The sequence below is a fragment of the Strix uralensis genome, chromosome Z (assembly GCF_047716275.1).
Source record: "Strix uralensis isolate ZFMK-TIS-50842 chromosome Z, bStrUra1, whole genome shotgun sequence".
In the NCBI taxonomy this organism is placed as follows: Eukaryota; Metazoa; Chordata; class Aves; order Strigiformes; family Strigidae; genus Strix; species Strix uralensis.
The window spans coordinates 658,960-673,224 of NC_134012.1; the positions used below are offsets into that span (position 1 = coordinate 658,960).

Consider the following 14,265-nt stretch of genomic DNA (forward strand, 5'->3'; position numbering starts at 1 on the left):
CAGGGGCGGCCTTTCCCGCCACCGCCACCGCCCTCAGAGCTGCCACCAGGACGGCCCCGGCCCCAGCAGCCCGGGGCGGGTGAGGAGAGCGGGCAGAAGCGCGGGGTTTGCGCTGTTCGGGCCGGGCTGGACGGTCTGGGATTGTCCGGGCTGCCGGGGTGGAGCCACAAGTGGCTGGTGTTAACAGAAATGCCGCAGCACGGCAACGAAAGGGGGGACGCCACGATGCCCTGAGCTGCCGACGCTGTTTCCTTAATTATGCTAAAACTGCGCTTCATGGTAATTTTTTAAAGAATGGAAAATCTAAGCATTTCAATGATCTAAGCGGATGAGTCTGTCCGGGAATAGCAGCAGAGCAGCAGGGCTTGCACCCGCGATTTTGGCGTTGTGGGCAATTGCTGGCCCTGCTTTCACCGTGCCTTCTTGAAGGTGTTTCGGGGGTGTTTCGGGGACAGTTGGTTTTCTCTGAGCCGCAACTCGGGACTGCTTATGGCATCTAGGTGTATTTTCACTGCTCTGACCCTGTGGCGACCTGTCTCTGTCTACCTGGGGGTCCCCATCCCATCCCCATCCCATCCCCATCCCATCCCCATCCCATCCCATCCCATCCCATCCCATCCCATCCCATCCCATCCCATCCCATCCCATCCCATCCCATCCCCCTGCGGGTCCCCATCCTGGGGATGATGGGCAGGGAGGTGGTGTGTGACATCATGAGGCCACTGTCACGGGAGTGCCATGCATGTGGCTGACAGTGTCATGGGTGGCCTCTGCCCCTGCCCAGTCCCCCACTGGTGGGACCCACTGCGCACCCCTCCCAGCCCCTCTGCGTGCCTGAGGGAGGAACGGCCGCTCAGCAGGAAGCAGCGGGCTCTGACATGGCCAATTTCATACCTGGACACTGCGGTAGGGCTTGGCTGGGCCCAGGCAGGGCCCTGCTGCCCTCCAGAGAACCCCATGGCCTCTCACAGCCCTTTCAGGGGCACACGTGGGGCTGAGCAGCCCCTCCAGAGAACCCCAGGGGCTCTCCTCGTCCTCGCAGGATGCCGTGGAAGGTGCTGTAGGGCCGCTACAAGGGCCTGGGGGGCAGAGCCCTTCCAGCCGGAAGGTGCTGCCCACCATGCCCCTGAAATTTCTCTCTGCTCTGCCCATGCTGCCCCTCGTCCATGCAGGCAGCAGAGCCCTCCCTGGCCACGGCGGGGACCGATCCTGGCTCCAGTCCACTGCTCCCTACACAGGGTGTTTCCTCCTCCCCACCAGCCCCCACAGACACCCCACGGCCCTCTCTAACCCTCATAGATGACCCTCCCATCCCTCAGCTGCCACCTGGGCAGATGCAGCCCTTCAGATCCTGCTGGCCTGCCTGCCCCAGCAGCCCAGCTCCCCTGCCGTGTCCTCCTCCCCTTGGGCAAGGCTGAGCCCAGGGCGATCCTCTGCCAGCTGCAGAGAGCACAAGGGTGCGCCCCGTGTTCTCCAGAGAGCGGCCTTGTGCTGCCGTGCAATAACCCGATCCGAACACGCCCAGGACAGATACTGTATTTATCCAGGCCTGGGCACTTGGGGCACTTTTCCACAAATCAAGCACCCAACAGCAGGTTTTCATGCTCCTTTTATACACAAAAATCAGAGGTTAGTGCTTTTCCAGACATGCCTGTTAGATACTGATTGGTCAGTGATTAACGTACAATTATAATGCAGCTTATCTAATGCTGCTACTACTGTGTGTGCTCAGGGGAAGGGTCTTCACCTGGGCAGGGGGCTTCTTGACCTGTAGGAGGGATTTTTAGTATTATAATGAGGGCAGTTCAGTGAAGGATACACGGACTTTGAGTTTGCTTGCCCAGTTGGCGCTGTACCCTCTGCAAGCTCTGCGATGTCCTTGCTCAAGGCTGTACTTGTCTTGCTGATGAGGGGTGGCTTTGGCTTTAACATAGACAAAGAACATCTATTTTGACCTAAGCATATTATTGCTATGTTGCTCTAAAAATTTAATCTTCAACACAGGGCTGAGCCTTGCTGAACCCCCTCCCTGTGCCCAGCCGGGTCCCACCCCCCAGCCACCTCTGCCCCGTTCCACCTGCTCCCCCAGACATGGCTGCGTATCCCTCTCCAGGAGGACAGGAGCCTCACGGAGGGGCTGCGCCGGGGAGGCTGGGCTGCGGCCAGTGGGGAGGCCAGAAGATGTGAGCTTCGGGGCTGGGCTTACAGAAAACCTCAAGGACAAGCTGTGGCTTAAGGAATGTCCCTCACAGGAGCGGGAGTGTATGGAAGGATTCACCCACTCCCTTGCAGTTGCATTGACAAACTCCTTAGATAAAACTCAAAGGGGGAGACATGGACTGAGCGAACCCCTGTTGTGCATGCTTGCCTTGCTAATGACTTGATAATGACTATGGCCCTTTGCCATTGCAGTAGCAACAAGAACTGATAAGTGATCATTTCTGGAATGACTGATAAGATCTCTGGGAACAGAGGAAAAACCAAAGCTGGTCAACCACCGACTCAACTGGAACCCCTGTTCCACCTTTTTCCTCATCTCTCATGGAAATGAATTTGTGGAATCCCTGTCCCTCCTTGTCTAGTATGCTAATCAGCTAATAAAATGAACTTTAAAAGGCAACAGAAACTTTAGACACCGCTGGAGTCAGGGGTGGTGATCTGGATTGCTTTGACGCTCCCCTTCCCCTTCCCTTCCCCTTCCCCTTCCCCTTCCCCTTCCCCTTCCCCTTCCCCTTCCCCTTCCCCTTCCCCTTCCCCTTCCCCTTCCCCTTCCCCTTCCCCTTCCCCTTCCCCTTCCCCTTCCCCTTCCCCTTCTTACAGATTTATAAGAGACCACATTGCTTATTATCCTTTTCCAAGTTTAAATTGTTCTCTACCACAAGTCAAACATTTTACAGGACTTTTGGTGTTGTTTCACCTTAATTTAACCCGAGGGGATCACAGAACCATTGCGATTCTCTGCGCTTCCAGTCTGGGTCATGACACTGGGGCATGCATGGTCCAGAAAGCCATGTCTCCTTTGGGTAAATCAAGGAGGAGACCCCCTGAGCTCTGCTCCCAGTGAGTGCCTGACCCGCCAGATTTTCTCCACACTCTGGATGCTGGAGCTCGGCGAAGCGCCGCGTGTCAGCACCTCCAGGGCACGGGCTGGGGCTCCCAGGGTCTGTAAGGGGACAGAGCTCGTGGCACGCTCGCCTTGGCCCTTCTCGCTGGAAGCTGCCTTCACCCGAGGTGGGCCTGGGGAGACCTCGGGGTCTCCCTGGTCTTCCTTCTCTTACCGTCTTCCAGTCGTCGATGGTACCCGTACGAGGTGGGGAAGGGGTGCATGGAGGTGTCTCCTCCCTCTGCTGTGCGGCCCCACCAGGGACTGAGGGCAGTCCAGGCCGGTGGAGCCCGAACCCCCGTCTGTCTCTGTCACAGCCCAGACTGGGAGCCCAGGGAGTCGCAACGGTTCTGTGATCCCCTTGGGTTAAATAACAATGTTAAATGGGCAGTTGAAATGTTTTACTTGGGGTAGGAAGAGCTTAAACTTGGGAAAGGATCATAAGCGATGTGGTCTCTTATTGATAGATCTATAAGAAAGAAAAGAAAGAAAGGAAAGAAGAGGAAGGGAGAAAGTCTTTAAAGGTGGTACCTTCAGAAGGTGGCATCTTTAAACTGAGAAGAAATGCAACAACAGTTGCTGCCACAGTCCTCACAGGCAGGCAGTGGGCTGCGCTGGGTTTCTAGGGGAAGTCTGTGAACGTGACTCCCTGACTGTTGAGGACTGTTTTGATACCACTGTGGAGGTGAGTGCCTACCTCGTGGCCTTTCTCATTTCAGATTTTAAATCCATCAGCAAAAGAACCACTCACCAGTTAAGGTAACTGTCTCATTTTCTAAGAGCTTCTTTGTAAGTCTGTGTGAATACATAATGGTTTACTTTTCAGTTAAAGCACTGGATTTCTGTATCTTGACATTTTGCAGGAATGAAAGAAGGAAATTTGGTTTGTAATTGGATGATTAGTTTACATTCTGAGCTTTATTAGTTTCAAAAGTTTTGGAAATGGGCTTGCTTTTTGTATAATTATATCCATTGGTACTATAGTTGTTTTCATGTGAGATTATATTTAACTGCATATATATATATATATAAAAATTAAAGGCAAATGAAATAGAATTTTCGTGGAGAATCAGCACTACAATAAAGCTGCGTCAGTTGAACGACTCTAACACAGTGCGGGTGGAAGCTGTAGAAGTCTTTGTAGGGGCTTGGCGGTTCTGCTGCATAGGTTTTAAAACTTGTATTCCTAATTCAGATCGTGTTTTTCGGCAAATGTTTCGGTAACTCACGTATGTGAAGTGTTAGGTGTGTGCTCTGGTGTCCCTTTCCATGGTCACTCAAGAACAACCTCCGCAAGCTTTTGGGGCTGGTGTTGAAGCACTGCCTGCTGCTCCGCTGAGGATTTCGCTGTGCACAGACAGGATCAACCAAGCTGATCACGCGTTGGATGTGGCAGCGAAACTTTTAGATTTCTAGGAGGATTATTTCAGCACTCCGTATCCTTCACCTAAACAAGGTAAGTGTTAAATAACTGAACTTATTTGAGGCCTTATTAAGCATAGAGCGCACAAAATCGGTGATTTAGAGTATTAAGAGAGGGCCAAGTGTGGTTCATGGGCTTTTAAACCGGCTGCTTCAGAGAACTCAAGGACAGATTGAAAAGCTCCACTGGAAACTGAAAACCCTGGTCTTCTCTGTAGAGCTTTTTTTTAGAGTGTGTTTTTGCAATTACAGTTAAGAGAGCCCTTAGAAGGGTGTGTGATACGTCTGCCGGTGTGGGACCAGTCATGAAGTGGGATGAGTGGGTGAGCAAGTTCTTTGTTGAGTAAAACGATACAAGTGCTATTTTATTGTTTTCTTCTAGATTTAGCAGCTCTTCCCGATTTTCAGTCTGGTGCTGGGGACTGACTGACCACATACTGGGAATCTCTGTTGTTGCATGACCCTGAAAAGCCTCCAGCTTTTTTTTTTTTTTTTACTATAAATGCAGTTTCATACAGGTGAGTAGCAGCTTTTATGATAAATTGCATATGTAATTTCAGAAGTGGTTTTTTTTTCCCCTTTTTCCCCCAGTGGTTTGGCAGCGGCGTTACCATGGACTGGTGGAATGATCGGTGGTTAAATGAAGGGTTTGCAGAGTTTATGGAGTTCATGTCAGTCAGCGTTACCCATCCAGAACCAAGAGTCGTAAGCAGCAGCTACTGTATTTTGATTTTATAACTGCCTTCTAAATCCACCAATTAGCAAGGATAAAGATAAGGCAGATTTGTGCTGTGAACCACTTTTAAATTTCTGTTTGAGAGGATTATCTGATGTTAACTCTGAAGGGGAGTAATGTTGATTTAACTATATGTAAATATTTTTCAGGAACTTATAATGGAACTTAATTATTGCAGTGAAAGTCTATTCTTTTTTTAAAGGCATTTAGACTTCCAGAAATGTAAAGAAATTATTTTATCTTATTTCATCAAATAGGGTCAGACTTGAAAACACTAAAATCCTTCCATGAGCTTTAGCAGAGGTCTGATATATGAAATTTTTTACCAGAGTGAGACAAATAATGCATCTGGGAAGAATTTTGCCATAGCACTACAGTGGCATGCCAATGGGGAAATACAGCATTTTAATTCTTTAAAAAAATGTGTTATGGTTACTGACTACTCTGTCATCAAACCGTTGGGATGTGCAGGTGTCTTTTTGGAGTTATTTTTAAGTCTCACTAGCTCGACTATTTAGAATCATAGAACCACAGAGTCACAGGGCGGTTTGGGTTGGAAGGAACCTTTCAAAGCCATCTAGTCAGGGGCATCCTCAAGTAGGTCCACTATTTAACTTAATTTAGAATATCAGAACTCATTCGGCTGTCTATTACTGTTTTGGGGGTTGTTATGCTCTGCAGTAAAAAGAAAGATAGGGTTTGCTTTCTTGGTGTGATTTAAAGATCGTGTGGAATGGACTGAAAAGTGAATGAATAGGGATTCCATGGTCACTGAGCAAAATTTAGTAGTAATATTTGGGTTTGCCTCCTGTCAGGAAGACTATTTCTTAAGGAGATGTTTTGATTCTATGGCAGTGGACACGTTAAATTCATCACATCCTGTATCTACTCCTGTGGAAGATCCAGCTCAAATTTTAGAAAAGTTTAATAACGTTTCTCACGAGAAGGTAAAACACGTGACTGCTGCTGATTTCAGTTGGACTGCTTGTACTATACAATTGTGCTTTACTGATTTCACCCCTACACTTGAAGTTCCTGACATGTTGTTCATGGTTTTGTTACTTTTGTGTCCAAAACACCAAAACAACGGCAGTTGCCTTTTCCATTTCTAAAATGAGGAAGCCTTTGCTTCTTCTACCTGTTCTGTATCAATTTAGTCTTAAGCCATTTGGGGGGCTTCTTAACCCAAGGACTGTCTTTCACAGGGGGTTTAGATGGTGCTGGCTCGTACAGTAATCAAAAAAATAATAACGTCACTTACTTAATCATGATATTTTTAAGAGTAAAGATCACAAAAAACCAAAGTACTGTTTCAATATACATAAAACAGGATTTTTTTTTTAAATCAGAAACACAGAAGTGAACTGCTATGTAGATTAGTGGCATGAAATTTTTCTGACACACGCATCTTGCCAGCTAAGGAGTAGTTTTGTGAAGTCTTTGTTGCTCCTTTTTTCAGGGATCTCGTATATCAGATATGCGGAGGGACTACCTGAGTGCTGACGTGTTTAAAGCTGGGCTTGTCCAGGACCTGCAGAAATACAGCTCTCAGGATACAAAAAATGAAGATCTGTGGAACAGCATGACAAAGGCAAGTATTCCTTATTCTATTTTTTCCAGATTTTGCAACTTCTCATAAACAATTACTGAAACTCATAATCTGTTACTGAAGGCTGTGACCAGTACTTATGATTAGGACATCAAAGAGAGAGGACAAAAACATTTTTTCCTTTCAGATTTGCCCTACAGTAGGTACTGACAAAAAAGAACTTTTGCAGAAGGCACCATCACCTCCAAATGCAGTAAACATCAGTTTTTTCACCCGTCAGGATTGAGGCGTTTGTCATGTACCTGTGCCCTCTCACGTTGCTCTTCCCTGCCTTGATGCGTGCCCCTGCCAGGCGCATTCTTTGCCACTTGAGCACGGTTCTAGGGAGAGCGTAAGGTTCTCCACTTCCACTGGAAATCTTGTTTTTTCTGAGATTGGACAGAAATCCTACTCCTGTGCCCAGGGCTGTCTGAAAACAGCAGTACTTCAAGAGATGCCATTAAATATATTAAAATCTCCACAAGAAAACCAGCTGATACCTGCGTGGAGCTGACGAACAGCCAGCAGCCTGCGCGCTGCTCTTGCCTGCCCGTGTCGCTGCCGTTACACTCCCACCTTCCTCCTCTTTTTCTCCCTCGCTGCCGACCAGCACTGGATTAAAGGAGAGACTTGACGGGAGGACTTTGACACCACAGAAAGGTTTTCCGTGGTGACCGTCCGCCTGCAGCGGGAGCGCTGCGTGCTGGGAGCAGGTTCTCCTTCATCCCCAGGGTGAACACAGCGGGGAAATCTCAGCGCACAGACCAAAATACTGACCAAAATACTCCCCTGTGGCAAACTGTGACGTACATCGAGAGCTTTTGCAGAACACTCACTGAGCTCTCTGGGTGCGAGTCCTTCCCGGTGTAGCTCAGAGCTGTAGTACTCACCAGCAGTGGTGGACCCCAGAGTGCCAGTAGCTGCAGAGCTGCTTCCAACCCCAAATCTTACGACTTTATGATAAGGCTTTACAGGGTTAATACGGTCGGGGTAAGTGTCTGCACCTTTTTCATTTCTGTCTTTTGGTGGCAGGAGTCAACGCGCTCAGAATATGCTGTACCACATGAGGACAGAACACAATGAAACAGCTAGTCACACATCTTATCTCTGCTCGACAGGCACTTCTTGATTTACCTTTGTAGTTACTTGGATTATAGGTACATACGCTCTACATTTCTTACAAAAATTTGAGGTTTCCTGCTTTTAAGAGAGCTGAGCACCACGGAGGTTTCCAGGCATTAGCTTCAAACCCTGCATTTGGGGCACCTGGTTTCTGCCACTGGTGCAGTGGCAGCATGGGACACTGATTTAGCTGTGTTCAGATATCACCGGAGACATATTTTAGCTGTTTTGTAACATTTTTATTTATTCTTTGCATTGCTCTGCTGTTTGGACACCTCAGTCATGAGCAGCACTTGCTGGCCTACATTTTGCACCAAGACAGTGTAGAACAAACACCTTTCTCACAGGGGGAGGAGAAAGGTTCATATTAATGTGGAAATTTTGAGTAGGAGCAAAACGTAGCCTTGTTTTTATCCTTTTTACTCAGGGTACGGGTCTGCCGAAGAACTGTAATTGTGAAAATAATAGAAATGGGGACGATGGAAGCAGCCAGGGAGCAGTTGGAAGTAACCCAGCAAAAATGATGTGTCAGGATGTTCAGAAATGTGAACTCTCAACCGCAGAACCAGTTCAAGGTTGTAAGGGAACAGTAATTTGTCAGCTTTATCTACCGGTCCAAACAGCTTCCATTTCTGTTATTAGTTCTTAGGTTAATGGATCAAGGTCTGCATGGTGACATCGTAACTCAGGATCTTCCATATGTTACTGTGCTTGTTGCCAAAAATCTGTCTCGCTCTCGTCTAGCTTGGACGTTTTTAAAAGAAAATTGGGAGAAAGTTGCAGGAGAGTAAGGAACATCAGTTGTTTTACTGCTCTCTCTACCCAATTGTATTTTCAAACTCTACTTTCTACAAGACCAGCCATTTTCTGAGTGTCGGTGATATGTTTTTTGCCAGATCGGAACTCTGTTTGAATTCTGTAGCAGGCACTGTCACTGGGGTGACAGGTCGGCACACGACAAGGTCACAGCTCACACAGGTAAAGCCGACTGGGTTCTGGTTTTGAAAAACAGTCATGGTAAAACTGAAATTAAAGTCTGGATTAAATCCTAACACGGTAAAAGCGTGACCAGTTATGGACCATCCGGGTCAGGGCCTCCTTCTCCTCAAAAAAAGATCACTGCAGTGATGAGTTCAGTTACGGATGGGGGAGCATTAAGCCAGTGGCACAGAGAAAGTTGTCCTTTGTTTGAGCAGAGGGCTTGGATGCGGACTATGAACCTTCACCCGCCAAACTGTTCATGGTTTACCTGCCTCTATTAATATCTTCTACCCGTTCTGGAAGGTAGTGAGGAAGAAAAAATAAAATAGGTCTTTTCACTGAGCAGACAGAAGGAAAACGATGAAGGAAGTGAGAGTGCACCATTGTTCTACATCTATTCTGGGGGAAATTCTCCGTGTGAATCATTTTGTCTGTTTACTCCAAAACCTCTGTCGGCGGTAAAAAACCCAGAGTGGTCAATGTGCAGATTTAGTGGCACCCCCAACAATTTCTTTTCAGAAGCTTTTGTTGCCACTTTAAGCAACTTTTTGTTCTTTAGGGCAAAACACAGCCACAAGTAATGCAACGTACTGAATATAAAATGAGGGTCTAGGGAGCAGTGCATTGCTCTGGCTTAGTTCTTAGTCTTCAGTTTAAATCTGAGCAGGCTCTCGCAGCGCTGGGTCTCTGTAAGGCCGAGAGAGAAAATCCAGCAACTCCCTTGTCTCCTGTTTGTGTCTTTCTTGCACTTTGTACAAGTATTTGCATCTCGTGTTGTGCTTGTCCAGGTAAACTGTGGGAAAATGCTGCGTTTAACTCGTACACATGTAGAGCCGCTGTGTCTTTGGAAAGTATCCGTCAACACCCAGCTCAAGGCTGAGGTGGTGTTAAGCTTCCACGATGAGCCCTGTGATTAGGAATACCTCCTTTAACAAAAAAAGTTAAAAAACACCCCTGAGGAAGGCAGCTTGCAGCAGCGCAGGGAATGCAGTGAATTTACAGAGCAGGAGCAGCCTCCAGGTTCCCAGTGGCTGCGTTCCCAAGCGCGTCAGGGACGACACCAGCGGCTTCTTTCACATTTTTTGTCAACGGGTGAAAGAATCCATCAGTTCTCTGGAGGAAAAAAGCGCACGGCTGTGCTGTGTCCAGTGACCTATTGACGACAATATGCAACGGATGGGTGGAAATGTTGAGAAAGTCGAAACACGGCTGCGAAACAACCATCTGTAAATGGAGGCAGCTTGCTCATATTTGTTGGAAATAGCACTGAAAAGCTGTGAAAATTCAGGGCTGGAGGGAACACTCAAGTGGATGAATTCGTTTCTGCGAAAGGAGCCGTAAGGCCACCTAATGCTGCCACTGCTCAGTGTTTTAACTCGTAACATTTTGTCGTAATGTCAGACGTGTTCCTCAGCTCAAGCACCACGCAATTAAACGACCCCCCAAGCAGCAACTGTAATTAAGATGGCATCTGTCAAAGTAATTACGAGGAGGGCTGCGTCTACTGGTTGCTGGGGGCTGGCGGTTGCTTCTGCCCCCTCAGCACCAGCCTGGCCCGGAGCTCGGCCCCACCAAGCCCTGGTCCACCCTGAGGAACTGGAGGAGTCGATGCCTCAAACATTCATCGCCAGGAAAAGCCTCAAGGACACGGGGTGGCCTTTGGGATTAGTCCGAGGAAGGAATTCTGTGCCGCAGGAGGCACAGGGCGGATCGAAGGGCGAGGGAGCGGAGCAGCCACATCCCCCAGAGAAGCCTTGAAGGGGGAAGACAGAGACTAAGTAAAACCAAACGTTCGGGTAAGACCCACAGATTAATTTGTGACTGTAGCCTGGAGGAAGAGCTGGAGGACTGGTGAGAGAGAGAAAGAACCGACAGCAGCTGGAGCTGTAATTGTCCAAGAAACAAAACCTGTGGAAAAGGTAAAGGTTTGGGGGGGAGATAGCGCCCACCAACTCAACTGGGCTAAAGGGTTAATGTGCCCCGGCCCCCCTCAGCGCACACACAGACCCGGCTCCACCTTTTCCTATGGCATGGTGGAATCTCCACCCCTCCTCGTCCAGTATGCAAATCAGCTGGTAAAATGAACTGAAAAGGTGGCGCCGACATTGCTGGGTGTGCACCCCCCACCCAAGATCCCCGGACCCGAGACAACGCTGGGTGGGGGTCTGTGTTCTTTTTCTCCCTTCCCCTTCCCCTTCCCCTCTATCAGTAGGAGACCACATCGCTTTAAGAGTTTAAGCTCTTCCTACCCAAAGTAAAACGTTTCAACTGGTTAATGTCGTTTCACCTTAATTTAACCCAAGGGGATCACAGAACTGTTAGGACTCCGCCGGGCTCCCACTCCAGGTTGTGACTCACAAGTATTTTGCAGATTTTTTAAACACGCCATATTCAGTTTTAATATGCCCGACAAGTTTGGGGTTTCCTTTGTCTGACAACAGCTGTTCAAGAGAAGAGCTGTCGTGAATGAGAAGTTACGAACATCATCGTGCATGCTTAAAAACTTTATTAGTGTGACACAGGTTCTCAGTACAGACTGCGGAGTACAGTCAAAACTCTAAATATCCCCAACTGAAATCTCCGGGCTGTCTCTGTCTGCGAGGCCACGCGCTCCAGGCAGGTTTTGGCGTCGGTACAAGCGTTGGTGTGACCTCCCTCTGCAAGCTGCTGGCGAAGCTTGGCCCGTGTCAGGATGTGCAAAGGGATGTTCTGCGGGTTACGGAGGGGAGGAAAACGCAGGGAGGCCCTCGGGAGGCCTGGGCCGTCCCTCGCAGAGCAGGCGGACGCCACGTTGCTCCTTGCAGCGTGAGCTCCTGCCCTGTTCCTACGCCCCCTCTGGAGCGCCAGGGACAGGCGCAGGACTGGGAACTTCTAGTGCAAACTAAAAGGAAAGAGTCCGCCTGTTGACCTGAACTCCTTGGTCATCCCCACTAAGGCTCGCGTTCCTTCTCCACCTCCTCTTCTGTGACGGTAACGGTGTCACTGTTACAATAGGATTTGGATTTGTTCAGTCCAGGAGACTCCTGAAATTACGAGGTAACAGTACAGGTACGACTGGAAATAAAAAACTAAAATCCTTATCTGGTGTATTTTGGTTGTTTTAACTACAGTTAAGGCAGCATCCAAAACACTGTTCTATTACTAAATGCACTTGACGAAGCAGCTCATCCCCAGTTTTTCATTCTTCAGCTGCTCACAGCGTACCTGTGGCTTCCTCCCAGGAACTGGCTCGAGGAAAGACTGCACAGCCAGGCTGAGGAGAGCTGAAGAGAACTAAAGCTCATTATCTTCCAGAACACTTAATGCATTCACTGCAATGTTAAAAATGCGAGCACATACATATTCTTCTGAGATTTACAGGCACTCTGTGGAGATTATGTGCAAAAGTCTGCAGATTTTTTTTATTTTTTTGGCATTGCTATTCATTTATGAAATATATTTCTTGCAAATATAAAGCATTCTTTCCCTCTGAAAACTGAAGAAAATTAGAAAAAAGTATATGAGTATAATAAAATGAATGGCTAGGAGAAAAAAACCCAAACACCTTAGCCTACTACTGGGAAAAAAGGAAAGAGGAAAAACGTCCAGCAAGTATCACTCTACAAAAACCACCCAGAATAACCACACGCGTTTGGGATCAGCTCTTGTTCTTCAGGAATAATTATCCACCAACAGAAAGAAGACGTTTTACATGATGCTCCAAGATCCTGTGGGGAAGAAAAAAAAAAAGTTAGCGTTTACCTTCTTCAACTTAGAAAAAAAAAAAAATAGGAAGAAATGCAGGAAGGCTCCATGCCCAGAGAGGCGAGCTCCTGCTGGGAAGTGTGGTGCGGGCAGCAGTCCCTGCCATGCCGCTGCCTGGCCCCAGGCCGGCTGCCAGACCCCAGGGTCAAGCATCCAAGTGTAGGTACCTCCGTGAACTCTTACGTTAAGGGTGTGATCTCCAATTCATCTCAGCACAAAGAACGAGGGTTTTTGTGTCTGTGACCTACACTCACTGTCCTAAAGAGAAAAGCCACCACTTGAGATCTGCTTGGACTTCATTAATCTGCAAAAACTTCTTACGAGGGGGACCGTATGTCATGCCTTGGAATCCTTAGCTACAAGAACCCAACGGAATCTGGCTACATGAAGTAATTCTGAACAAACTGTACAGGAAACTAAAAAAAAAAAAAAAGGCCTTTTCTGCCTAGGAACACTGAGTTCAAAGTCATTCCTAGAGCTGTGCCTAACAGCGTCTCCAACCATGTCTTGGCTCAGTTAAGAGACTGTCAACCAAATTTAGCTTTCAAACCACGAGCGTGAGTTGTCTTTGTGGCAGTTCAGAGAACAGGGAGGGAGACAACTCACCCCACAACGTTAACGTTTAGCCTGTTTTCTGCTTCTCAGATTTCTTGCTGGAGGACTCTCCCTTTGCCTACGGAGCAAGAGAAGAAGCACGAGAAGGTAAGAAACTGTGAACTCTGCTAAAATAGGGAATAAAACAGTGACCTCAGAAGTCGCAGTTCAGACATAAACATGATCCGCACTTGAAACACGAAGTTTAGAAGCAGTATTTGTCATTTCTGTTGTGTCTATATTCTCATTTTTCCATCACTTTGTTTCAGATAAAGAGGGCTGTGGCTGACCTCTTCACATCCCGCTTCTCAACATCCTCTTACCCATTCCAGTGATCCAGTCACAACTCAGAACATTAAAAAATACATCCTTCTGACGAAGACTTAAAGACCCCCCAGTTTTACACTGAAAACTGTAAGACAGTTCTGCTGTTCCACAAAAGGCGTGTGCAGCAATTTCGTAATAAAGAAAAATCCCATCGCTTGGAACGTGAAACGTAATGTTTCCAGAACAGATGTTACCACCTGGTTCAGGCATCTCCCTGCACGTCACCTGCGAGAGAACAACGTGACGGGAAATGTCTCACCCTGACCTAAATCCATTTTCTGTAGTTCTGGATGACAAAAGCCAAACCAGCATTTTTTGTTGTTGCTTTTTAAAATACAGAGGCAACTGCCTTCCTCTTCCCACCAGATTCATTCTGCAGACTTATTTATGAACATATGTAGGTTTTCATTCATTTTTTTTAAAATAAATTATGTTCATAACTTGACAAATGGACGTGTGGTTGAAGGAGTACCTTCTCACCACTTTTAGAATGCTGTGGTTTAAAACTGTCAAGAAAAGAGAGAAGTGATGGGGATCCCCCAGCAGCTGCAGGCACGTGGAGGGTGACTCTAAGATCAGCAAACGCCTGTGGAGGAGGTGCTGAGCCACACACGGAGGACCACGCGCTCATGTATTTTAGCCCCGTTT

The 14,265-nt window shown here is 47.7% G+C and overlaps 2 protein-coding genes across 20 annotated transcripts in view; one reads left to right on the forward strand and one right to left on the reverse strand.

Annotated features, from left to right (window-relative positions):
* The first annotated feature begins 31 nt into the window (after window positions 1–31).
* LOC141937392 (endoplasmic reticulum aminopeptidase 1-like) lies at window positions 32–14,066 on the forward strand. Of its 9 annotated transcripts, XM_074854966.1 has the most exons (9): window positions 32–279; window positions 2,005–2,581; window positions 3,823–3,862; window positions 4,386–4,559; window positions 4,908–5,230; window positions 6,077–6,208; window positions 6,721–6,852; window positions 13,342–13,398; window positions 13,560–14,066. In XM_074854966.1, the coding sequence occupies exons 5-9, from the start codon at window positions 5,060–5,062 to the stop codon at window positions 13,623–13,625; spliced, it is 558 nt and encodes a 185-aa protein (XP_074711067.1). In that variant the 5' UTR covers window positions 32–279; window positions 2,005–2,581; window positions 3,823–3,862; window positions 4,386–4,559; window positions 4,908–5,059; the 3' UTR covers window positions 13,626–14,066. The 9 variants fall into 9 exon arrangements, with proteins under 9 accessions (XP_074711067.1, XP_074711066.1, XP_074711073.1 ...); XM_074854965.1 differs by having other exon boundaries at window positions 3,823–4,559; XM_074854972.1 differs by having other exon boundaries at window positions 3,823–4,559; window positions 6,081–6,208.
* Window positions 11,442–14,265, reverse strand: part of CAST (calpastatin) — a 58,747-nt gene continuing 55,923 nt past the window's right edge. For all 11 annotated transcript variants that reach the window (XM_074854960.1, XM_074854958.1, XM_074854954.1 and 8 more), the window contains 2 exons: window positions 13,303–13,369; window positions 11,442–12,659 (listed from right to left, as the gene is read on the reverse strand). In XM_074854960.1, coding sequence (XP_074711061.1) covers window positions 13,312–13,369 — 58 coding nt within the window. In that variant the 3' untranslated portion in view covers window positions 11,442–12,659; window positions 13,303–13,311. The remainder of the gene's footprint in view (window positions 12,660–13,302; window positions 13,370–14,265) is intronic.